The 25,314-nt window shown below is 40.4% G+C and overlaps 1 protein-coding gene across 5 annotated transcripts in view; it reads right to left on the bottom strand.

Moving 5' to 3' along the window:
* SH3KBP1 (SH3 domain containing kinase binding protein 1) overlaps nt 1-25,314 on the bottom strand; it is a 311,830-nt gene that overhangs the window by 178,226 nt on the left and 108,290 nt on the right. For all 5 annotated transcript variants that reach the window (XM_053917427.1, XM_053917429.1, XM_053917430.1 and 2 more), the window contains one exon: nt 17,116-17,239. In XM_053917427.1, the coding sequence (XP_053773402.1) occupies nt 17,116-17,239 (124 nt within the window). The remainder of the gene's footprint in view (nt 1-17,115; nt 17,240-25,314) is intronic.

The following is a 25,314-nucleotide window of genomic DNA, read 5'->3' as shown; positions in this document are numbered from 1 at the left end:
AAAGAGTATACACAGATTAAAATGCTTGGCAGGACTATATATAAATAGCCCTGTGATTCTAATCTGAAGAACCAGTTATGTGCTAATGAAGATACAGAAATTTGTCACCCAAAGGGACGAAAACTTTTAGAAAAGATCCCTGGATTAAAAAATACTAGAAACTTCTCAATCAACCTTTTAACCTGAAGAAACTGATGCTTCAAAAAGTGAAATGATCTTCCCAAAATGGCTACTGGCTGCTAGAGCTGAGATTTATACGTATGTCCTACGAGTCCTCGGTTTCTGAATCATCCTGGGCAGGGTAAGAGGCAGAAAAAGAAAGAAATATAAATGCTTTTCCAGCCTCAACAAAGTTAAGAGTCAATTTTTTTTAATTAATTTATTTATTTTTATTCAGTTACAATTGTCTGCATTTTCTCCCCATTTCTAAGCCACTGAAAACAAAGAGGATATTTGTCAACTACTATCAAATGTTGCTGGTTACCCAGGACCTCCTGCCTCCGGCCGTATGCAATCTAAAGATTGAGAGGGAAGCCCTTCGGGTCTGTGTGGTTTTGTTTTGTTTCCATACAAAGCTGACACTCGTCAGCTCTAATAAATGATCACTTTCCATTTTCCACTTCAACTTGGGCTTTTGATAGAAGTTCATACATCAATATGAATAGATCGATACAGTTCATAATTTATGAAGATGTGGAGGGAGAGGAAATTGATCCTGTGGAACAACCCAACTTATGCTTGCTCCTCTCCCTCTCTTCCTTCTTGTTGCCAGGTTTTGTCATTTTTAAATTTATTAACACCTCTACCTGAGCGGACAGTAGGGAGTGAGAAAAGTGAAACAACATCCTACATAAGCTTTTCTAATAAAAGATTTATAGTTAAACTGAAGAATAGTTTTCTGTGGGGCATCCCTGCATTCCAATGATCCATGTCATTCCTGTCAAGCCTGCTTGATGTAAATAAGAGCTAATGGCACACATTTAGCATACATACATATATACGCACTCGTTCCAGAATGGGATGGGCCTTAGAGAGTAAGGCATCACCTAGAGAGGGATGGAGAGGGAGCCCAGGGGAAAGAGAAGGAGGAAAGGAAAGAGGGAAGGAAGAAAGGAGGCTCTGAAATATGACTGTGAATTGCACACGAATTCTGTGAAAGAAGACCAGAACTCTAAGGCCAAAGCTTAGGAGGAGAGTGTAATGTATTTTTTTAAATGTAAATATACGTAGAAAATAGAATCACAATTTGCATTCCTAGCTCATCCTGGTTTGCTTTTCCCTCCCTCTCCACGCACTGTCAGAAATATCAGTCACTCGGTTACTTTTACTCTTCGTGTATAACTTCAGGGGTCTTACATTTTATGTCAATGATTTAGTCAAAAGTAAATTACAAAGGAAGCTAATTTCCTATCGAGAAACAAACTTTTCCCAGTGATACTGTCAAACAGTCACTTTAAAGCTTTTTAAAAGTCAAACATAAAACAACTGGTATCATTTTTCCCTATACAATTTTTTTTTAAGATGAGTATTAACAGTATGCCTGTGTTTGTTTGCTTTAACAAACACCATGGCCTAGCAAACTGTTAAAAGAAATAAGGAGAAAACTCAATAGCAAAAGGTTCTGAAAGTATGATTTTGCTCTGTAAGGAATAACAATACTGAAGAATCCATCCAAGTTGGCCCTGAGGACAGGGAAAGGGAAGGGGGGAGGAAGCAACAGAGAGTGAGGGGGAGGAGGGCTTCTTGCGCCAGAGTTCTAGCACCTTCAGCCAGACAACTGGAGGTAGTTACACAGATAGATTTTACTTAAACTGAAATGTGAAAACACAATACTAATCACTGGTAACTCAAAAGAGTGGGTTCCTGACAAGCAAAATTAACATACTGTCACATAATCCAAGCATCTCTTTTGATTAACATGTTCAGTTTCTCTCCCTGGCTCTGGTGGTGATGAGAATGAGCACTCAAATATTAATATTAGAGAGGGAAAAGCCCGGGAAGAAAGGGAAGGCTGTCTGGCCAGTTGACTCCAACAAAAAAGAGAAGAGCAGATAGATTGTGGCATGTAGAATGAACTGAACTCAACATATTTTCACTTAGAAAACCTCACAGAAGGGTATCAAATCAAATACAGATGAAAATGATCACATAAGCTCTAAACCTGCCCGTGCCCTGGATACATTCTCCCACCGTCGTCTCACGTTACACCAGGAAACATGAAACCGTTAGGATCCTTCTCCCAAACACAGTTACCCTGATAACTTAATTTGACTTTCCGTCTTGTTACTCAAGATCTGGTTCAAATTTCCTCCTTTGGAAATGTAGTTCACTTTCTCGCTCTCTACTAATGGCCTTTTATCGGGCCTGGAGCTAGAGTCAGTACTTACTGTCAGGATCTACTTTCCAAAACAGACACTTAATAAGTTTCCTCTCTCCTCAGCATGCAGTAACCAAAGACAATTTCTCTGAATCACAGAATTTCAGCAGCTTCTCCTTAAATATAGAACTTAATAAATGTGGTCTCCCTCTGGTAGTTTTCCTTTTGGCAACTTGTTTTGAACAGGGTTATAAAGTGTTTGAGCAAGAGTACATACCCCCATCCAATAACTAAAGTTGGAACGTAATGAACAAAACAAACCAGCAAGCAAAAAAGAACCAGAGACATGGAAATAAAGAACAAACTGACAGTAATTGTAGGGGGGGAGGGGGATAATGAAGGAAAGAAGGGGAAGGGTGGTCGAGGAACATGGATAAAGGACCCATGGACAAAGACAACGAGGGGGTTATGATTGAGTGTGGGAGGTGGGGGTGGGTAGGGCTTGAGAGAATGGTGGGGGGGAAATGGCAACAACTGTACTTGAACAACAATAAAAATATATTTAAAACAATAAAGTTGGTTCCAAGATGTATATGATGTGGCCTCTTCCTTCAGGGAGGTTACAATCAAGAAAAGAAAATCAAAATCTAAATGTGCACAGATGTGCACATGCACACATATACACACAAAGAAGGATGTAATTAACAGAATGAAACGCAGCCACAAGTGTCCAAAAATAATCACTTAGGATCAGCCGTTCCCTAAGGCTTCTCTAACACTATTATTCATATTACTGCTGATATTTTTGTAAGATGAAGGCAGCAAAGGACAGACTATGTCTGCCTTTATTGGTGCCTTGGGTAAATCATTTTTCACTTCTTCCCACCTCAGTTTCCTTATATTTAAAAAAGACTGATAATGATGCTCCTCCTACTACCCTTCACAGGGTTATTCTAAGAAGTGAGTCTTTCAGACGTGCTGTCTCTATGAACTGTAAAGTTCTATCCAAGTTAAGAAATTTTTGTTTATAAAATGTCTTGCCCTGGCTGGTGTGGTGTGGTGGATAGAGTGCCAGTCTGTGAACTAAAAGGTCATTGGTTTGATTCCCAGTCAGGGCACATGCCTGGGTTGTGGGCCAGGTCCCCAGTGGGGGGCGCACAAGAGGCAACCAATTGATGTAGCTGTCACACATCAATGTTTCTCTTGATGTCTCTCTCCCTCCCTTCTCCTCTCTTTAAAAATAAATAAATAAAATCTAAAATAAGTTTTTTAAAAAAGAAAAAATAAAAAGTCTTATTCAGGTGATTGTGTGTGGGGGGTAGAGGTGGAAGAGGGTATGGTGAGATAAATGGTGATAGGAAATAATAAAATTTTTTTAAAAACATCTTATTTGAATATAACATTTTGTCATTTCCATTCCTCCACCTTCTGAAAGCTAGTAACTGATAAATATACTAAGAATTCTCCTAATATTGAATGGAAACATTTTGTAATTAACAAAAGCATTCCACGAAGAGCTATTATAATAGAAAAAATCAAAAGTTAAATTCTTCTGTGGATCAGCAATAAGAAAAAATACGAGAGGAAAAAGTCCTATTGACAAACGCCAACAATAACCACAATATATGTCGGAGTAACATTACAAGGAGGAAGTAGGACCACACAAATGAAACCATCTTGACAGCTGACTTAACTGAGTAAGCCCCGGTGTCCCTGGATCACTAGAATCAGCTCTTTGGAATTCAGAAGGGGGCTGCACAGTTTATTTTGTTGGTATAGTTGCAGTATTTGGTTCACTGTGATATTTGCAGAGGAGAGGCAAGGGGGGAGAAAGGTTTTCGCTTTATGCATTTGTATATATAGTTTGTATGACATAATATAAAACTTTTAAACAAAAAAGTTGGGAAAATGTCACTTCTTTCTAAATTGACTTACAGTTTTAATGTAATTGAAATACAAATCCCAACAGAATTTTTAAAAACTTCATAACATAATTTTAGAATGAATGCTAAAATATACTTGAAAATGAAGAATAATAACTGGAAGGATAAAAGCCATACCATAAAATAAAATGTATTATAAAGCCACAACAAATAACTACCTTGATACAAAAATAGTTAGACAAATTAATGGTACAGAAATGAAAGTCCAGAAAAAGGCACTTATATATAATAACATTATATGATAAATGAGGTGGTTATTTCAAAATAAAAATCAATTTGCATACTAACCCCATACTATACACCAAAACTCCTACAGATTAAAAAATGAGAAGTAAAAAATGAAGCCAGTATAAAGGAAAAGAAAAATTACATGAGGATTTATTGAAAGAAATCATAAAAGGAAACATCGATATACTAATCTGCACTAAAATGTACTATTTCTGTAGTACAAAAATTGGGAAGCACAATTTGCTGTGAATGACAAAGGAATAATACACTAGTCAGAAAGAAAAATATAAAGATCTGAATGTAAGAGCAAAGAATATGAATAAATGACAGAAAAACAATATTCAAGCACTCTATTAATCAAAGAAATTCGAGCTTAAAATACTAATAAGCCCTCCCACCGCTTCTGGTGGTGATGCAAATTGGTGCAAGCCTTCAAGAAATCAATTTGATAATAATAACTTAAAGTCCCATAAAATATATACATGCTTTTGTCTGGCCATGCAAGGGCTAAGAATCTTTCCTAAAGCAATCATCAGAGTTGCAGATAAAGATTGATGAGCAAAAATAGCCAACACAGTTTCTGACAATGGCAAGAAAAATTGGAACCATAAATGGATTCTTTCCAGCAATGACTCTGTGAAGCACAGAATTTAGAATATAAGAGGTTTGGCTTTTGATTTACAGGGAATCTCATTTTTTTTCTCAAGAAATGAACAATAGAAGCCATAGTCAGTTCTCTACCCTTCTCAAATCAATTACCTAATATTTAGGTCATCCCAAGTAAAACAGTGCCTTTTTCATCCTTCAGACTCCCTATCTCCTAGGCAACTGATTGAATAAAGAAAAATATAAAGCTTCACTGAGAAATATATAATTTTAAAGACTTGAATAAATGGAATGTCACATCTTGTCCTTCAGCTGGGAGGGGGTAGTGGTATGGGATGTAAAATAGAAACAGACAGACAGACACACAGGCACAGTCAGCCACTGCATTTTAACACCGATTTGTGTGCTAATCTTTTTTTAAAAAACAGCTTTAGGGAGATACCATTTACATACCATAAAATTCACCCATTTTAAGTGTACAATTAAATGGTTTTTTATATATTTACAGAATTATGCAACCATTACAACTATCTAATTTTAGAACATTTCCATCACCCCGAAAAGAAACCTCATGCCCATTAGCAGTCACTTTCCATTTCCACACCCAGTTCTGGGCAAATGCTAATCGCTTTCTGTCTCCAGGGATTTGTCTATTCTGGACATGTCATATAAATGGAATCATACAATACATGGTCTTTTGTGTCTGGTTTCTTTCATTTAGCATAATGTTTTTAAGGCCCATCCATGCTGTAGCATGTATTGGTACTTCATTCCCTTTTATTGTCAGATAACCTTCCATTGTACACATAAAGCAAATTTTGTTCATCTCTTCATCAGCTGATGGACACTGGGGTTGTTTTCATTTTTTTGGCTACTATGAATCATGCTGCTATGAACATCTGTGTACACATTTATATATGGACATATGTTTTCCTTTCTCTTGGGTGTGGAATGCGGGGTCATATGGTAACTATATACTTAACAGGTTGAGGAACTGCCACACTGTTTTCCAAAACAGCTGCACCATTTTACACTCCCGCCAGCAATATGTATATTGTTCATAGTATTCCCTTATAATCCTTTTAATTTTTAATTCCTCCTACCACTCATTTAAATCTCCTTTATTTCCTTGGACAGTGTAGCTAAAGTTCATCAATTTTGTTGACCATTTCAAAGAACCAGCTTTTGGTTTCATTGATTTTCTGTACTGCTTTTTATTCTCTCTTTTGCTGACTTCCACTGTAATCATTATTATTTCCTTCTTTCTGCTTGCTTTGAGTGTAATTCACCCTTCTTTTTCTAGTTTCTTAGGGTAGAAAATTAGGGTATAGAAAAACCCACTTCTAGGTATATATCCAAAGAAAATGAAATCACTATTGTGAAGAGTTATCTGTACATCCACGTTCACTGCAGCATTGTTCACAATAGCCAATACATGGGAACAACCCAAGTGTCCATCGGCAAATGAATGGACAAAGAAATTGTGATATACATACACACAGAGGAATATTATTCAGACATAAAACAGGAAATCCTGCCCTGGCTGGTTTGGCTCAGTGGATTGAGAGCTGGCCTGTGAACCAAAAGGTCGGTGGTTCGATTCCCCATCGGGACACATGGCTGGGTGGCATGCCATGCGAGAGGCAACAGTGTTTTTCTCCCTCTCTTTCTCCCTGTCTTCCCCTCTCTCTGAAAGTAAACAAATAATATCTTTAAATTGGTAGGAAGCCTTTTGAAACTACCTAAAACAGATAAACTTAAAAAAAAAAAAAAAAGGAAATCTCGCTAATTGCCACTTGAGGACATTATGCTTAGTAAAATAAATCAGACAGGAAAAAATAAATCTTTCATGTTCTCACCACAACTTAAAAAACTGGTAATTATGTGAGGTTAAGGATGTGTTAACTAACCTTATCATGCAATCATTTTGCAGTACATACATGTATCAAATCATCACACTGAACACCTTAAGCTTACACAATGTTATATGTCAATTATATCTCACTAAAGCTGGAAAAAAAGAGAAAATTACAGTATTGATTTCAGATATTTTTTTAAAATATGGGCAATTGCAACTATAAAATCCCTATCCTACTTCAGTCTATTACCAGCCTCTGCACCCAAAGTTAATCTGTTTCCTCATTTTTACCCTTATAATTTTCTTGAGAGGATTAACAAGAGTTGTGTCCTCATTTTACAGAGTATGAGACTTGCCTGAAGTCCCACAGAATCTTTGGGGTACAGCAGAAGAGGGGTCTGGAATCTGCCAACAGCCATTCTTCCTGCAAAACGGTCTGCTGCCATTGAGTGAATATGTCTCCACAGAAATACAAATGGAACAAGTACCTTCATCCCCCCAAATGTGCGTCCTCATGCACAGACATGAACACTGAAGATTCTGGCTGTTCTCTTTTTCCTTTCCTGATTGGGGACAAGGAGGGCAACCCACCTGGTGTTGCAGCTGGGTCCACTGTCAGCCTGACCATGGGTTAGGGAGATGTGCCATGAAATGTCCTTGTTGTTCAGCACACAACAGTCCCAGGGCCTCACAAGCACAAAAGGCTATGAGTCCAAAAACTAAGCAAAGGCTGCAGGTAGCATTAGGGGACCAGGCTGTGCTGATAGACCAATAGGTATAATTTAAAGAAACTGAGGAAACTACAGAAGAAAAGGCCCCTTTTCCAGGGCTTTCTACACATGAGGACAGCTGCTGTCTCAGTACAATACCTCTAATTAACCTACCAGCTCTCTACCCAGAGCAGGGTCCCTTTGAAAAGGAGGATCCCATGCATTCCTTAACAAAGATCAGTCCCCCAGATCAGAAGGGTATTCTTTTAGGTTCCTTGGGGAGAGGCTCCATGTCTTCTTGCCTGGCATATTGACAAGTGGGTCCCTGTGCATCAGGCCAAAGGCTGGGCCACCATGAGGGACCTCAGTCACCCTGGGGATTCTATAACTCCTGAACTCTACAATGGCATGTTATGTGGGTTTTTCTCACAGCCCCACATGTGGGCTCATTAAAATGGTGGCCTGTTTCACTAATGGGAGAAAAGTGAACAAAGCTTTCCTTTTTTAAAAAAGATTTTATTTATTTATTTTTAGAGAAAGGGGAAGGCAGGCAGAAAGGGAAAGAAACATCAATGTGAGAAAGAAACATAGATTGGTTGCCTCTAACATGCCCCCAACCAGGGACCTGGCCTGTACCAGGCATCGAACCGGTGACCTTTCGAACAAAGCTCTTCTTTATGTACATTCAGGGTTTCAGTGGTACCAAGAGAAGCTAAGATTCCTCATCTTTCAACCGAAACAGACAGAGAAGGCAATGGGACTGTTTGAGTACATGAGACTACTATTTTGTCACCGTTATAAAATCTGCCCCTGGAATCCCAGGTTCCAGCTTGATCCAAGTCCCAGGTACACTTGGCCTCGCCATTCACTCAGTTGGCCAGCTCAGCCCATTTTTCCTGCCAAAGCCCAGCACAGGGAGACAACTCTGAGACCCGAGGATCCAAGAAATGATCAAGGGAAAAAATTCCTTTCAGCTTGTCACTTGAAAAACTACCAAAAGGCCTGGCTTTCAAGTTTAGATTCAGGGACTGTTCTCCTAGCACATCTAACTTGTTTCCACAGCCACAAGCTTTAGTAGCGTCATCAGTCATTTTTCGCAGGGCCAACACCACCATCTCCACTCACTCACTTTACCATTCCCTGTGCAAGGTAGAATCTGAAGATGATCTCAGAGGTCCTCAGATAGCATCTTGCCCTGCATTTTAAAACCCAGCACATCGCAAAGCAGAATTTCAGTAAAATGTGGTTTGGTGGTCAAAGAGAAACAGGTTTGTTTACCACAGGACATCTGAGAGACTGCAATATGCTAATGTGCCTGTCAGTCTGTAAGAGGGTGTTAGTGTGTGCAGCTGTAGCCCAAATTTATTGGTCCAGAGAGCCAATTTGCTCTCCTTCTTTGTCTCATCTCTCTCTCTCTCCATCCGTCTTTTGTGGAGTATTTTGCAGGGCTACAATTCCATGCAACACACATTGACACACAATGGCCTGGCTTCTGTCTTGTGTGTGCCACACTTGTTGCACAGTCTCCTCTCTAATAGGTGAAAATATACAATAGCATCCCTTTTAGAACATGCCTTATACAGGCAATTGTGGGCACACAGAGGTCCAAGTGAGGACTGGTAAAAATAAGTACTGCACACGATGGTGCTGTGTGCTTGAACTCAGCGCATTCCTTGGATCCCGGTGTATTATATGGAACTTGTACAATTCCAGCATTCTGCACCGTGTCAATCATAAACTCTTCTGCAACATGAGAAAACTCCAGTCATTCCCAATTATATGCACTCACTGACTCAAAGTACCTAAGGCTTCGTGCCAGCTATACAAAAAACAAAATAGGAAGTCAGCTTTACAAGGAGGTTATGCACAGTGTGTGGAACTTTGAATGCTTTTTGCCATAGAAGCAAAGCTGTAAGTGGTGATAAAGTTCCCAGATTAACCAACAATGCAGCTAAAACAAAGCACATCTGCAATGTCAACAACTAACAAAAACAAGAAAAAATCCACAATGGAATTAAAGAAGAAACATTTTTATTTATCAAGAATACTTAAGCTGGGTGGTACACCCAGAGGGGGGCGGAAGGGGCAACCCACACCCAGACAAGAAGGGGCTTCCCAGAGAGAACCAATAAACCATAATAAAGCCCATGAAGTCAGTTGTCTTTTTATTTCACCACCTGCTGAGAACTGAAAACAACTTCAGTAATAAAATATTGCTACTTCAAGGAAAACTGGGTTCTACAAGAAATAAATAAGTAAAGTGAACCCTTGAACAACTGTGGGTTAGGGGCACCAACCTCCAGCGCAGTCAAAAATCTGCATATAACTACACTGTTAGGGGTGTTTGGAACTACTAAGGAGGAGACGTTGGCTTACCTCCAGGGATTTTAATGTAATTTTTTTACTGTGTACAAATTAATATCTACGCTCAGGGTCATGCCTGCAGAAGTCCCTTTTTATGTTCATCAACAATGACCCTGGTCTGTGGAAGTATAGCAGATGGAACAAAGATGGGGGACGGGTTCTATGAGTTCAATGAGCAAATATTATTTGTCCTTTTTCTTTCTCTTTTTCTTTCTCTGTCTTTTTCTTTCCAATGAGAAAATTTTAGAAGACACAGGAAAGGAGGTAAAGAGAGAACATGTGTGTTACAATAGTCAAGACATGGAAACAGCCGAAGTATCTAAGGATAAAGAAGATGCGGCATGTATATATACAATGGAATATTATTCAGCCATGAAAAGATGAATATAACATGGGTAGATCTTGAGGGTATTATGCTATGTGAAATAAGTCAGACAGAAAAGGACAAAAACCAATTATTTCACTCATCTGTGGAATATAAAACCAAAAGGTAACAAACATACGAAACAAAACAAAAACAAATTCATGGATATAGACAAGAGAATGGTGGTTACCAGAAGGAAGAGGGGTCTGGAGAAAACAAATTGGGTAAAGAGGGGGTAAAATGCATGGTAAAGGAAGGCAACTAGACTTTGGATAGTGAGCAGGCAATAGAGTATACAGATACTGAGTTACAATGTTGATACCTGAAATTTATATCATGTTATTAACCAATTTTACCTCAATACTTTTTAAAAATAATTTGTTTAAAAAAAAGAGAGAGAACGTGTGTACTAAGTTGTGAGTCTCAGATGAAATTGTATGAATTGAGAACACTAAGTCACAAGAGCCAAAGGCATCTTACCTTGTAACAAGGTTCACCCAGGGAGAAAGAAAAGGTGGGGAGGAGGAGGAGTTTACTAGGAGAGCCACCAGGTGGAGCCATCACCACAAAACCACTTCTTGGATGGTCCTCTGGAGGGACTTGGGTGGAAATCCAGCAGAGTGCTGAGGAAGTGTAATCAACAATTCCATCATGGGACACTCATTCATGACTCTAGTGCTAATGTCTTACAACTTGGATGCAGAGATCGAAAGGGCATAAAGATAACAGAAGAAAAATTCTAAAAACCAAGTTTGTCAATGACTCACATATAAAAAATGTATAGAAAAATGTTTAAGAGAAACACCTCTCCAAGTGGCTTTTTTCCACTCATTTCACCACCACCACAGTCCCAAGAGGCAGTACTAATCAGATAAGAAAATGAACAAGGGTGCCCTGACCGGTGTGGTGCAGTTGGTTGGGCATCATCGCTCACAGTGAAAGGTCACAGGCTCGATTTCCGGTCAGGGCACATGCCTGAGTTGTGGGTTTGGTTCCTGGTCAGGGCACATTTGAGAGGCAACCAATTTATGTTTCACACACCGATGTTTCTCTCCCTCGCTTTCTCCTTCCCTTCCCCTTGCTCTAAAAATAAAGAAAGAAAATCTTTTTTAAAAAAGAAGAACAAGAAAATGAACAAGGGTAACATACTCCAGCATCACTTACTGGTCCTTACACAGGCTCCCAACAGTAGTTGTACAGAAAAGTAGTCAGGGATCAGTTACTTTAAATGAACTCTCTATGGTCCCTTTATGCTCAAACTTTCAAGGACAAAGGCCCACTGGAGACAAAAAAACACTATAAAAGTATATACAGATACATTCACACAGACGTATATATAATATTGAATGACTATAAATCGCATCCATCTATGTTCACTGCCGGGTTGCCAGTTTTATTTTCATCTCCCCATGGGAAAGACCAGCTCAGGTGATAGCCAAGAGCTTGCACACAACAGTAATGCCTTCTCTTAACTCTCATTCTTCTAGCCATCCATAAAAAAGCCAGCAATTTAGGTAAAATCGAAAGGTGATTTGGAAATGTGAAGAAAAACCTGACACAACATGCCATAGTTTTCAGATTCCTAGTAAATCAGTGGCAATTCACATTGGTTTCTCTAAAAGTAAATTTGAAATGAAAAAAAAAAAAAAAAAAGTCCAGTTTCTATACAAACAAATCCCCAGGTCTCACATCCACGTTAAACAACAAAAGCACTGGAAAACCAAAGCAGGTGACATTTTCTCTATTAAGGACACACTTTTTCCCATCCTTTGTTTACAGTTTCATTTCAAACAAAGAGCCAACAGCCCATGAAGAGCCAGGCCACTGCCTGAGAGCCGACATGAAAGTCCCACGCCAGCACTTGCACATTTGCACACACAGGTACACACTTGCACACACACGCACACACACTCATATTCTAATGAATAAGCCAACCGATTACCTTGAAAAGACTATTCCAAGTAGCCAAGTAAATGCTAAAGAACTGAAAGCAGAAACAAGGGGAGGGAGGTGGTCACTACGGCCAGATCTGTTTAGGGACTAGAATGAATAGTGCTGAAATGATAAGGAAAAGAAAGATAAAACTTAGGTAAAATTCTTTTGACAGCTACACGCAGCAGACCAAAATGGAGAACCCTTCTGTGCAGCAAACACTAGGCCCATATTCATGTTGAAGGGCATGTGTGTGCCCCCATCCACACAGAAAATGGAGTCTGAAGAATTTCTGCACTAACTTTTAAAGCAACAGTGTGTCACCAGAGGCAGAGCAGCTGTTGATCCCTCTGTTAAGGAAAACTTTTGAATTAAACCTGTCTGAAGGACAAAACATATGAGAAATGAGCCCACAGAGCAATGTTCTACAATCAAAGTCACATCCACATACCAATTCAGAGAGCAACCCTCCCCCATTTCAACTTGACTCTCATCTCAGAGCATCTCAGTGCTAGACGTGTTACAAATAACATCTTTTAAACCATCACACCTTTCAGCATTAATCTCTGGAAAAGGCAGTAAAATGCAAATGCATAACAAACCTTAAATAAAGATGGTAAAAGCAGTTTATCTTTCGGAAGGCAGATGCCAAAGTAGCAGAGCAACTTTAAAGATGATTATCAAACACATTTATATCAAGAGAGCATAATAATAAATATCAAGGGAGCATAATAATAGTAATAATAGCAAAGAATAATAAATGTGCAAAATACAATAGAGACTTACCAAACACTCATTTCATGATAAACTGGAAATAGAAACAAGGACATATAAAGCCAACCAGAAACTTGCGGAGTGGCTTCACATTCAGAATGACAGAAGTAAGAGACATATCCCCATCTTGCCATATAAAAGATATAAAATGTGCAGCACTTTTTCGACATTCCCCAAGTGACAGAACAGACTGGAATCACTTGCAGACAGGGCTGAATGGTGTTTTTCAAGTCTTTCTATTGGCCTCAACACCAAGCCCAAGGGCAGGCCCATAGTGGGCATGCAGGAAACATGTGCTATAGAAAGTTCATTTGTATCCACCCCAAAGTGAGGAAGGAACAATGCCCAAAATTATAGGCAGCAGGAGGGGTTCTCTGAGAGGCAGCTTCCCCATGACACCCACTAACAAGTCAAAAACTAGGAAACTAGAGCCCTGAGATCAAAGCTGGTCCTTATATAGGCCAGCAGGATACTGATCACAGCCTGGAAACAACCTACCGTATGGATAAAGTTGGTCCAGAAAGCCGTCTAAAGACGAAACCAAATGATTTCTTCTTTCATTTTAAAAAGAGTCCATATTCAAGCGGACAAAATTCTCCTCACTCATTTTCAAGTATTATTTAGCGTATTTGCTCTTAACTGTTAAAATGTCCACTTGTTCAATTTTGCTCTTAAACTCAAAGTTTGAATGTTGGTTTGTTTTTTATAAAACTCCTCCATATAGCAATGTTCCAATTTAGGAGGGCCCATCATTCCCCTGTATGGTTTTAATGGTAGAAGAGACAAAATAATAAATCACTCTCAGAAGCAAACAGACAACCTTTTTCAGTCTGGTTCATGAGAATGACTTTTGGCTCTAAGAAAAGTTTTCAGATTTTCTAGCTGCAATTTGTCAACATTCTGAGTCTGGGATAACCTTAGGATATACAACATCCATGCTGCAAGTTGAAATGAAAAATGACTTCCTACTCCTTGGGAAAGGCTGGCTTTAAACAGGAAGCTCCTTCACTGTGACTCAGGTAAAACCCTGAGAAGTGGCCAGGGGTGGAGCAGGCACAACTGTCCTATAGTCCAAAATGCCTAGAATGTATAGCTGATGTCCAAGCCATCTGGAGGACCTGCACTCTCTTTCTCTGCCCCAACCCTCTCTCTCTCTCTCTCTCTCTCTCTCTCTCTCTTTCAGTCACATCTTTTTCTCAAAGGAAAAGCCCATAGAGTCATTCCAGTACCCTCTTAAATCAACTCTGCAGAAATCTGCAAAGGTTAAAGCTAAAAACTGAAACTAATCAGTCCCCAAACTGATGTTTCCACAGTCCTGGCCTTTCTCAAGGCTATGAATAGCTTTCTTCAAACCTAGGGTATCTTTTTGACCTATTGCAGGTGCCTCAGGAGGGCGAGTTCATCCCACACTGTGAGGTGCTACAACCCATTCACCACTGCCACGTGAGGCATGCCCGTAAATGCAAAAACCACTGGACACAATTGGGCAAACTTCTTCGGCTACGTCTGTCTCAAGTTCAGGACCCAATGAAATGGCTTAATTTCAGGCTCATAATAGAAACAGACTTCGATCTTTCTTCACTAAAACCAATGCTGAGCTTGTATCAAATGATAAGGCCCATATAAAGTAAACGGTCATCTCATCTTTGATATAGAAAAAGAACTCATGTTAACTGTATATTCACTTCTCACAGGGTCCAAGGCTGAATCACAAGGTAGACTCATATACTATGAGAAATCAAAGCGGGCTGTTTCTAAGCTCTGAAAGCAACTTCCCTCTAAAACAGCAGCAATAGACAAAAACATCCAAGAGATTTCTAGTGACAAAGGTTGATGGAAACCAAGGGAAGGAGGAGACTTCGGTCATTTACAATAACCCATAAAACTTGAAAAATTGATTGGACGGAAGTGTTTCCAAGTAACTAGAATCATCCCACAGATTTAGCCTCTGACCCTTGTTTTAAGAAAAAAAAGTGGTTTTTCATTGATTTGGGGTGGGAAAAAAATGTAGCTTTTGAGCACAGCACAATGAACTATTTATCTGGGCGGACAAGGCCCATCAATCTGCCCGCTGTTCAGTAAAAGGAGTAGTAGGATCCTGGTAGGCTTGACGGTGGGGGCAGGGCTGAAGAAGGCACCAGCCCTGGTACACAATGCTTCCCTTCAACTGTAAATTTATGTTGGACCCAGGTGACGGGGAAGGGGGTGGTCAATGTGAGGCCTGGGACAGAATGAAGATGGTTTGTTATGCGTTTCATTTTTACGGGACGCCCCCATGTGCTAAGGTCTTAGAGCCACTGGCAAATTCATTACATAAAAGACCTAACAGTAAAAGGTTGGTCAGAATCAGACAGGAGGCCTAAGGTGGAGGCTTAAACAAGGAATGTAGTCAATAAGCCACCCCCTGAATGCCATTCTTTGGCTAATGACAAATTTCATAAGGGAACTCCAAGGCCAGATTTTCCATTGTAAAGAGACAATTATCTGAAAAGTTTGATTCCTTCTTTGATTTAAAGTTCTCAGGTAATTTTACCAAACTCATCCAGATAATTACCTTAATTCCTTAATTAATTCCTTGTCTTGTTAAATTTAATTAATTACCTTAATTCCCTTATTTACTTTAAAAAACAGGGGTGGCAGAGAGGCCTTGCCACTGATCCACATGCATGCAATCCCTCAACCCGCGGCCCCCAGAAGCATCAGGAGGAACCAGAGGGCTCAGATCAGCAAGGGAGGTTCAGAGACGTGCAGACAGGCTCACTGAGGTCTAGCTCGCCAAATCCGATGAGGGCAGGCTGGCCTCAGGATTTCTGGAACTTATTTGCAAGAACGCAGGAGACGCTGTTGGGGATGACTATAGTTTTACAGCAACGTATGCTTAATTCTTAACATGGGAAATCCCCTGCACTGGTAAGATGTGGAAGGAAGAAAGAAAGGAAGAAAGGAGAGGGGAGGGGAGGGGAGGGGAGGAGGGAAAGTCCTATAGTGGCTAACCAGTATGGGCCTCCAGCCAATATTTGATCTGAGTAATTCAAAAAAAAAAAAAAAAAAAAAAAAAAAGGAAATGTAACCCAGGGCAGCTGGAGGGGGTAGAGGAAGAAGCAGGAAGGAAGAGAGACACAAAGCTAATGTCTCAAGCACTATGATCAATGGACAGTTTATTGGACAAATTCTTATGCTGTCTAAATTTTATGAAAGATTAGCTGTTCTTCCCCATGGTTATGTAAACGTGCCTTCTTTTTTTTTAATGGAACTCTTTGCTAATACATTTCCTGCTCCTGCTTTTGAACAGCTCTATATTTCTTTTTAAGGAAGTAATAAGGCCATGAAAAGCCTGCAGCTGAATACTGACCTATGGGCTTAGTAGATCCACCGTGAGGGCAGGGTCGGGAAAAACCCAGGGAATCTAGTGTGACCAGAATCTAAAATCGAGCTGAATCCTCTCTACAGCCTTATGCTCTCTCTCCTATCATTTCAAACAACAATGTCCCAAAGCGGGGAGGGATACGGGAGAAGACAAAACTCCAACATGCTGATACCTAAAAACCTGCTTTGGGCTCTCAAAAGAAGGAAACGTGATAGTTAAAGGCCTGTTGGTTAGACAGATGAATGAGCTCTACCTTTGTCACACTGCCTCCTAAACCAAGAGAGACAGGAGCCCAGTGGTTAGAGAAAGACCCCGATAACACCTGCCCTTAAATTAAGAAGAGAGCGTGGCCAGATGTGGACAGCTCAGCCTGCACCATAGCATTCCCTACAGTCTATGAAAACAAGCTAAAGTCCTAGAAAAATCATTTACAAATTTAGTCTACTTTCCCAGTGTCGAAAACATTATGAGTTCCCTTTATTATAGTTACTGTGTTGTTACTTGCTGTGTATGTGTCCGAAATTTATACTAAAAAACCCAAAAAGGCAAATGCCAGTCAATTTTTCAGCCATTTGAAATTTGACACAGTTCACCCAGAAGTCTCCAGTTTCGCTTTGTGTGTGGAGAAGGGGCTCTTTCTTCGTTTCCATACCTCTCTTATTGGTTCTTAGAATTGCTTCAGAAGACAGCAAAGCATTTCCACTGGACACTTCGTGCATGGGCTTTTCTGGAGCTTTGCTGGAGAGAGGGTCTTTCTTCATCTCTTTCTTTATTTCCTGTGGGCATAGATAAAATGAAAACACGATTGTAGTTTAAAAGTTTTAAATGCCTCTTTGAATATCTTATGCTTCAGCTTTCTGGAAATCAACTATAATGACCTCAACACAGTATAACGATATTTTTAAAACACCATTTTCTATATTTTTGTAGCTTGTTTTCCTTAACTTTATTAGAGAAGTGCCTGGTCCTATAAAATAAAATGATTTCCAATATGGTGATATGACCTTATGTGACTATGGTCATTCCAAGTGACCATAAAGAGAATGAGAGACACATACAGGCCACTGCACACCTTGTAAGTGACAGCCTGTTCCACTTTTTAAACAATGACAAGTTCTGGCCAAGCAGAGTTATTCCTTAACAGCTTTCTGGTTTCTATTCTTCCCAACAGAGGTTTGGAGAAGTGTATTCCCAAGTCACCATTGTGCTCACGTTCATGCTAAACCCAAAAGAAGATGATTTAAGTTCATTTACAATCATCAAGTTCCTCTGGCTTTTTAACTCTTGACAAAGAAAAATATAAGGATAATAAGCTGAAATAAAGGCTGTCATTCTAGGCCAGGGGTCGGCAAACTATTGCCTGCCACCTGTTTTCGTAAATAAAGTTTCATCACAACACAACCACCTTTGTTTGTTTAAGTTTTTTCTACAGCTGCTTTGATGCTACGCAGCAGAGATAAGTACTTGGAAGAGAGATCAAAGCCTAAAATACCCAGCCCTGTACAGCAGTTTGCTCTAGGAGGTCTTGCATCAAAGCTCCATTACGGTATGGATTTTTAAAACCCGATGGCTGGTACAATTATTTCAAATTACTTTAATAATTTACATAATTATTTTCAAAAGCATGAATAACCTGAAAAGCCAGTAACTCACAAGCTGCAGATCTGGAGCTGGGGGTTTCTGGGCTTGTTTGAACCCATGATCACAATGACTCGGTGAAAAAGAAAGCTAAGGGGCTACATCCAGAGCATGACTGAGTGGCAGGAAGGGCTCAAGGATGAAAGGTGCTCTTTAGAAAGAGCAAGGGGCAAGAAATGCAGAGGCGCTACTTCTCTGGCATGAGTATGGTAAATTAGGCAGGGGACCACAATTTGGCCTGGGCAGAGGCAGAAAGAAAAGAACAAAAGCTTGTGGAAACACAGTCACTGCCTGGCAGCTTCCTACACACCAGAGTCACTGTAGTCAATTTCCCAGTTGCTGGATGGCTGGCTCAGTTCACAACAGCCTCACCCTCTTTCCCCCCCCTCCTTCACCAGGGCCACACCGGAAACCAGCAACTGTGGCTGGCGCTTTGCTGGGTTGAGAGTTTCAGCTGGCACCCCAGGCCAACAGAGCACAAAGCTGCATGCATGCATGGATATGTACACAGACTCCCACCGCAGCAGCCCTGGCACCTGCTAAAACAGCAGTTGCCGGGGGTTTCTGCAGCTTCACAGGCAGATGGCATCAGGGGACAATCTGCAAACATTGCCCGCCTGAGCCACATGATGGGATGCTTTCTTAGTGGCGGCTGCCAGCCTATGGTTCCAGAAGCAGAGAAAACAAGCCACCGTGGGGGGCTCATTCCCCAACAGTGGGTTCTTTGGGGGTAGAACAGTTGCTCAAATCTCACTTCCCAATACAGTGTGAATATAAATGGACACCACGTAATGTGGTGACATAGCATCCAATGTTGCCAAGGAGTAATTCAGAGAAATTCAGTGGGTTGTAGGTGACATGGCAAGCATCTGCTTAGCACTAACAGCTAGTGGCATGCAGTTGGGGAAGGACCAAAGATGGGCAAATGTTTGAGAGGCTGGGGTGATTACTACAGATGGCTTCAGAATGGTTAAGAATGCTCCCACCCCAGGCTTCAGAGCAGCACCCCATGCACTTGGAAGGACTGATCTGATCAAAAGCAGGTGTTTAAGGGCAGAGAAACCAGCACCAGGGGAGGGATTGGTTCATAAATCCCAGATTCATTTGTCCCCACAATGACTACTTACATTTGCCAGGTAGAGAAGCCTAATGATGACTAAATTTCTTAAGCTGATTTTTAGGTAGAAGCAGGGAGGAGACAAAACTTAAAATGTGCCCTGTATTTTTCTGGAGAAACCTATCAGACACGTGGGTGTGGCAGTACATCCTGTAGGCTCTCAGCCTGTACAACACCTAGATACACCAGGCTCAACACAGCCCTACCCAACCCCAAAATCTCCTCTCCATGCTATCCCTTCTCTGAGAGAGAGTCCATCATCCACCCACTTACCCAGGCTGGAAAACCCAGTGTTAACTCCATGTCTAACCAGTCACCCAGCTGGGCTCTATCTGCTTCCTCAATCTCTCTCTCTCTGTCTCTCTCCATTCCTCCCATAGTGCCTTAAAAATATGAATACCAGGCAAAGAACTTGAATAGACATTTCTCCAAAGAAGATAAACAAATGACTGGATGCTCAACTCCTTTAGTCAGGGGAAATGCAAATCAAAATCGTAATGAGATGCCCCTTCATACCCACTAAGATGGCTAGAATTGTTTGTATAAAAAGGAAAACACATGCTAACGAGGATGTAGAGAATTGGAACACTGTACAATGCTGGTAGAAATGTAAAATGGGGCAGCTACTGTGGAAAACAGAACTACCACGTGACCAAGCAATTCCACTCTTAGGTATATACCCCAAAGAGCTGAAAGCAGGGACTCAAAAACAGAAACTTGCACATCAGTGATTACTTCAGCAGAGCTCTGCTGTTACACCTCACCTACCAGGAAAAACTGCTTTCTTGGCTCTAACAAGGAGACTCCAAATCACCCCACCTGCGCCTGGTGGGAATCTTCACTTCCCTCCATGCTTAAAGAATGCAATGTACTGCTTTATCCATAAGCCCATGAGTACTTAGGCCCAAATCCTTGAAGTCCCTTATCATCCACACACAAAAAGCTCTTTACTGCAGAGGAGGGTGGACTTGGCACTGGAGTAACTCCTGCCTGCCTCCAGCTGCCAGCAGCTGGCTACCTGGAGCTCTCCGAGGTTCTGATCCAGGTGGTGGGACTCTGGATTTCCTGGGTCTGAGTGTCCCTAGCCCCTAATTCTCAACTTAGCTTTCTGACTACTAGGCCTATACTTTTAACCATTTATTAAGAACCTTTATCACAGTGGTAGAGGCTACACCCTAAGCCAGACTTGTGGGCCATGGGGGCTTACAGAAGTCCAGCATGCCCACATATATAAATGTGCAATGATCGTGCTTGCTTAAAAACACTAAAGAATAGCTGGGCATCAGCAAAATACTTTAGGAGGTAAATGAAACCAGCTTCTCTTTGTCTCAAGTCTGATGCCTTCACAGTGGGAACTCTTCATGTACAGTACAATTGAGGCCATCAATAAGATATCAATGCAGCATCGACACTTACGCTGTGTGGCAAGAACCGCGTGAGTAAAGGGAGAGGAGAACTCACACCATTCCTGCTTCCCAAAGCACTATGCTGCTCAGAGCCTAAGATGGCTCCCCCACATCTGGAGGCCATAAAGTTCTGATAATGCCACTCTAGCAAAAATTCTCTGTGACACATTTAGCAGCCTGCAAACATCAGCCTCACTGGGCAAACGCATAATTTGTATGCAACTGGGAACAAAACTCGCATAGTCTGCTTTCTGCTAAGTAGAGTTGCCAGAATGTGGCTGGCTGCTGAGCCAACTCGGCTACTTTTCTCCTCTCCTTCCCCACCCATTACATACTATGCACACGCTGGGGCGTTGGCTGGGTTGAACCTTAACTTCTTTCAATTAATCAAAACAGCACAAAGGAAAACACCAATGAAAGTCCAGTTTGGGGGCCCTTGCTCCTCCCATCCTTTATGTCTTCCACCAACCTGGACCCAAGTTAAGCCACAGGCTTCACTTTAAACAGAACTAGTCCTGGCATCATCATTTATTAGGTGGGTGACCTCGGGGGCTATGCTGAAAGACTCTAAGCAGCTCTTCTGTCTCTAAAAGAAGTCTAATGGTAAATGCTTCAGCAGCATCACAGAGCAGTATCTTCAGAATTAAACAGTGAATTGGAGAGCAGTATACAAATTATTTATTGTCATTATTAACATCATCATTAAGTAGCAAATGCAATAAAAAGAACTACACCTAACACAGATGAACTTCACAGTCAGAGTGTTGAGTGAAAGAAGCCAGACCAGAAGGATGGCATACTGTATGATTCCATTGATTGAAGTTTAACAACAGGCAGAACAAATCAATGGTGAGAGATCTCCAAACAGCAGTTACCCTTGGGCAGCTACTGACTGCGGAAGGTACAAGAGAGCCTGCTGGGAGGATGAAAATGTTCTATAATTTGGTCTGGGTGATAGTTGCACAGGTGTACACACACCTAAAAATTCATTGAACTGTGTTTCTAAGATCTCTGCACTTCACTTTATGCTATTTCAATTTAAAAGAACATAACCGCTTAAACAAGAAGATGGATTCTTTTAAATCAAAATATGCTCATATTTTGTCCTAGAAGGTAAGAAACATGAAAAGCTAGTGCTTGGATGTTTTAAAATTCATTGCAGGGGCTGGAAAGCTTTCTGGAATCAACAAGGAGGAGACGAATGGTCAGAGTGAGCCAAGGGGTGTGTCATCTAAGTGACACAATCAGCTGAGTGTGCCACCATAGCGTCCTTCCTCTCTCCCTCAGCTGCTTTCCACACGTCTTGCAGTATTTCCTTCTCTCCTGCCACCAGGAGTACAGACACATGGAGCAACTGCGCCACGAACACTGGGGGGAGGTGGGCGCTGCCCTGATCTGCTGTTAATGCTGGTCCTGGGCGTCCGCACTGGGCATTACAGTGAGGCTGGGCAGGGTACACTCAGCTCAGGGTAGATGCAAGGGAGGGAAAAGAGGCGACACTCCTCAGCCTGCCCTATTCTGTTTCTTTCTGAAGGTGAGGCTTCCCTTAGAGCCATATGTGGCTGTGGGATCACAGCTGTGCCCCTACGCTAGTTCATGGAAAACCTTTCTCAAAATTACCACTGGCAGCAGATAAAAGGAAGTAGCTAAAAACAAACCCTTACACCAAATCTACAGATCAAGAGAGTTTTGAATAGCTACAGAATCCTAGAATAGCACGTTGCCCACCCCCCATACCAAAGGGAAGTCTGAGGAGCAGCCACCCCATAAACGTCCTCTGCTTGCAGAACTGTGCTCTCCCAGTATTTGGCTCTCTTCACAAAATACTATAGTCAGCCCCACAGCACCTGGGAAGACAGCAAGTATGCTGAAAGCCACAGCAGAGCACCAGGGAGCTTCCTCTGTATCTGTACGACTCTGTTTCTTTTAAAAAATGTGTCTCACTATTACAATTTTAAAAAATACCCATGTTGTTGAACCATGAAATGGAACAACTTCATTAGAGAGAATTGTAAAGAAAAATATATGCATATATGCAATGTCTGAATAATGCAAACTATAAGGATTTGATAAAGCGATGTAGTGGGCACACTGGTATTTGTTATTCCATTTCTGTCTTTTTCCAATGCTTGAAATATTTCATAATTTCCCCTAAAAAATTACACAGTGAAACCACGCTGACGTCTCATACCACAATGGCTTTCTTCTATGTGCAAAATATGCTGCTACTTAAAAAAGCACTCTAACATATCTTGGTAAATATACCCAAGATATTTTTGACTCAAACCTAACAAGGGAAGTTATTTTTAATGTAACAGGATACCTACTGTCACGTTTCCATGTAAATCTTCAACCACACATTTGCAAATTCATTTACAGTATTGTCTCCCAAGAATCACTGGTAACAGAAGCCCAGGCAAGAAGCTCTTGACTTGCAGGACAGCAAAAGGCTGCAAGGAGCTCAGCAAGTACTAGATACCAGACAAAGATCAAAATGGCTACCTTTATGTCCCAAAGAGATGACACAGGGGCCATGTATGCAACACAATTACCTGCACAACAGTCGTCTTTATACCCTTAAATATAATGCCCATTCCCTGCTACGCATCTAGATTATTACCATTGGATCAAAGGGTGTCAATGCCAACCAGCTGTTTGGACATGCTTCAGTGAGCACCTAATAAATATTTGTCAAATAAATGGTTAATTTAGCAGAGTGTTATAAGCAGGATGACTATCTACAAATGAGGGGAAGTATTTTCAATTCAGAAAACTATTAAACACAATAAGGAAAAGAACAGAAAACTCATCAACAAAAACAAAAAGTCAAAGTGGGGAAATGTTGCCAGTTACAGAGAACTCTTTCTACAAATATCAGCAAAGAGATCAATGACCCAACAAAAAAATAGCAAAGGAAAATTCATAGGAAAAAAAGACTCAAACCTATGAATAGATGCTTAACCACACTCATAAGAGAAGTGCAAATTACAGTGGGATTCATTTGACAATATTTGTACAGTGCTCACTACACAGAACCCCAAATCCTTCTGCCTACTTTCTTATACCTAAAATTACAGCATTTATACCTACTATATTATATAATATTTATACAAGTCCTCTCACTAGAATCTGGCCTCTCTCAGAATACTGTTTTCACAGCACATAGCAGCGGCTGGCACACAGGCGGTATTCATGCAGAGTAAGTATCAGAGATGTGGAGAAGAGCAACCACAAAACTCTCCAGAAGTTGACAGCCTAAACAGAGTGGGATGTATACAATTTTTTAAGTATAATAACATATCATTTTTTCCTTAATATTAAACACCATAAAGCTTCTCAATGGACCTCTCTGGTAACTAGTGAATTTATTACTTCTGCTGATATATCATTTTTTATTTGCCAGATTTGCAACAATCAAAAAATCAATAATATAATTTTGGCAATGGTGTAGAGATGGATACCCTCTCATACTTTCCAATCAGAGTATAAATTGATACATAAATCAGTACAACCTCTGGGAGAGGCAATGTGGCAATTATCTATCAAAAATTTAAATGCCTACGCCTTTTGAGTCAGTATTTCCACTTCTAGGAATTTAAACTGCAAATTCACTTGCACATGTGCAAAACAGCATATGTACAAGATTAATCATTATGGCATTGCTTAAATTAGCAAACGACTGAAAGAACATAAATGTGTGTCAGTAGAGAACTGGTTACATGACTTACAATAAATCCAAACCATGTGACTATCTCCAAGAACGAGGCTGGACTGTAAGTATCAATAAGGATGACTGCCAAGACATGTTGCTAGGTAAAAAAGCCTAATAATGTATGCTAGCATTTGCATGATCATGTGCATGTCTCACTGTGCAATACAGAAGAAACTGTTCACGGAGGCTGCCTCCAGGGATGGGAAAAGGATGGCTAAGAGACAAGGAAAGCATGTATTTTGTCCCTGTTAATTGGTACCACGTGCCTGTGTTAGCTATACACAAATGTAATTAATTTAAAAATTAATCATTGAAATGTATTTACTATTTTCCAATCATTACACTATTAACTGGTATTTTTTCTGCAAACAAGGAAGAGTTGACACTGGCGCCTAATATAGTTTGGTTATATAATTTCCACTACTAGTTTTAAAAATCCCAATGGTCACAATGATGGCAGTATACATGAACATATACAGTTAAGAGAAAGCTCTTCAGTCTATATATTTCATCAAGAAAGGGATATGTGAGCGTTAAGATGTCACGAAAATCATACCAGGCCCAGTGACCAATTTTTTTCAATTATATGATACAAAATTCAAAATTTTTGAAATGTGAGTATAACTAATGAAATGATAACAACCCAGAAAAAAAATGCATATAAAGAGGCAATATTTCATGAGTAGACACAGTTCACTTTGGTGGCTGGAGAGTAAGTAACAAGAGTTAAGATAGAGATCCTTCAAAAATTTGATCCACCAATCCTACTTCTGGGCATTTGTCCAAAGAAATGAAAAACACTAATTCAAAAGAATATATGCACTTCTATGTTCACTGCAGCATTATATACAATAGCCAAAATATGGAAGCAGCCTAGGTGTCTATCAATAGACAATTGGATAAACATGTGTTACATACATACAATGGAATATTAGCCATAAAAAGGAATGAAATCTTACCATTTGTGACAACATGGAT

This window comes from Desmodus rotundus, chromosome X (genome assembly GCF_022682495.2).
Source record: "Desmodus rotundus isolate HL8 chromosome X, HLdesRot8A.1, whole genome shotgun sequence".
NCBI lineage: Eukaryota > Metazoa > Chordata > Mammalia > Chiroptera > Phyllostomidae > Desmodus > Desmodus rotundus.
Note: the sequence above shows the minus strand (reverse complement) of the source record. Positions and strands in the feature narration are given on the sequence as shown.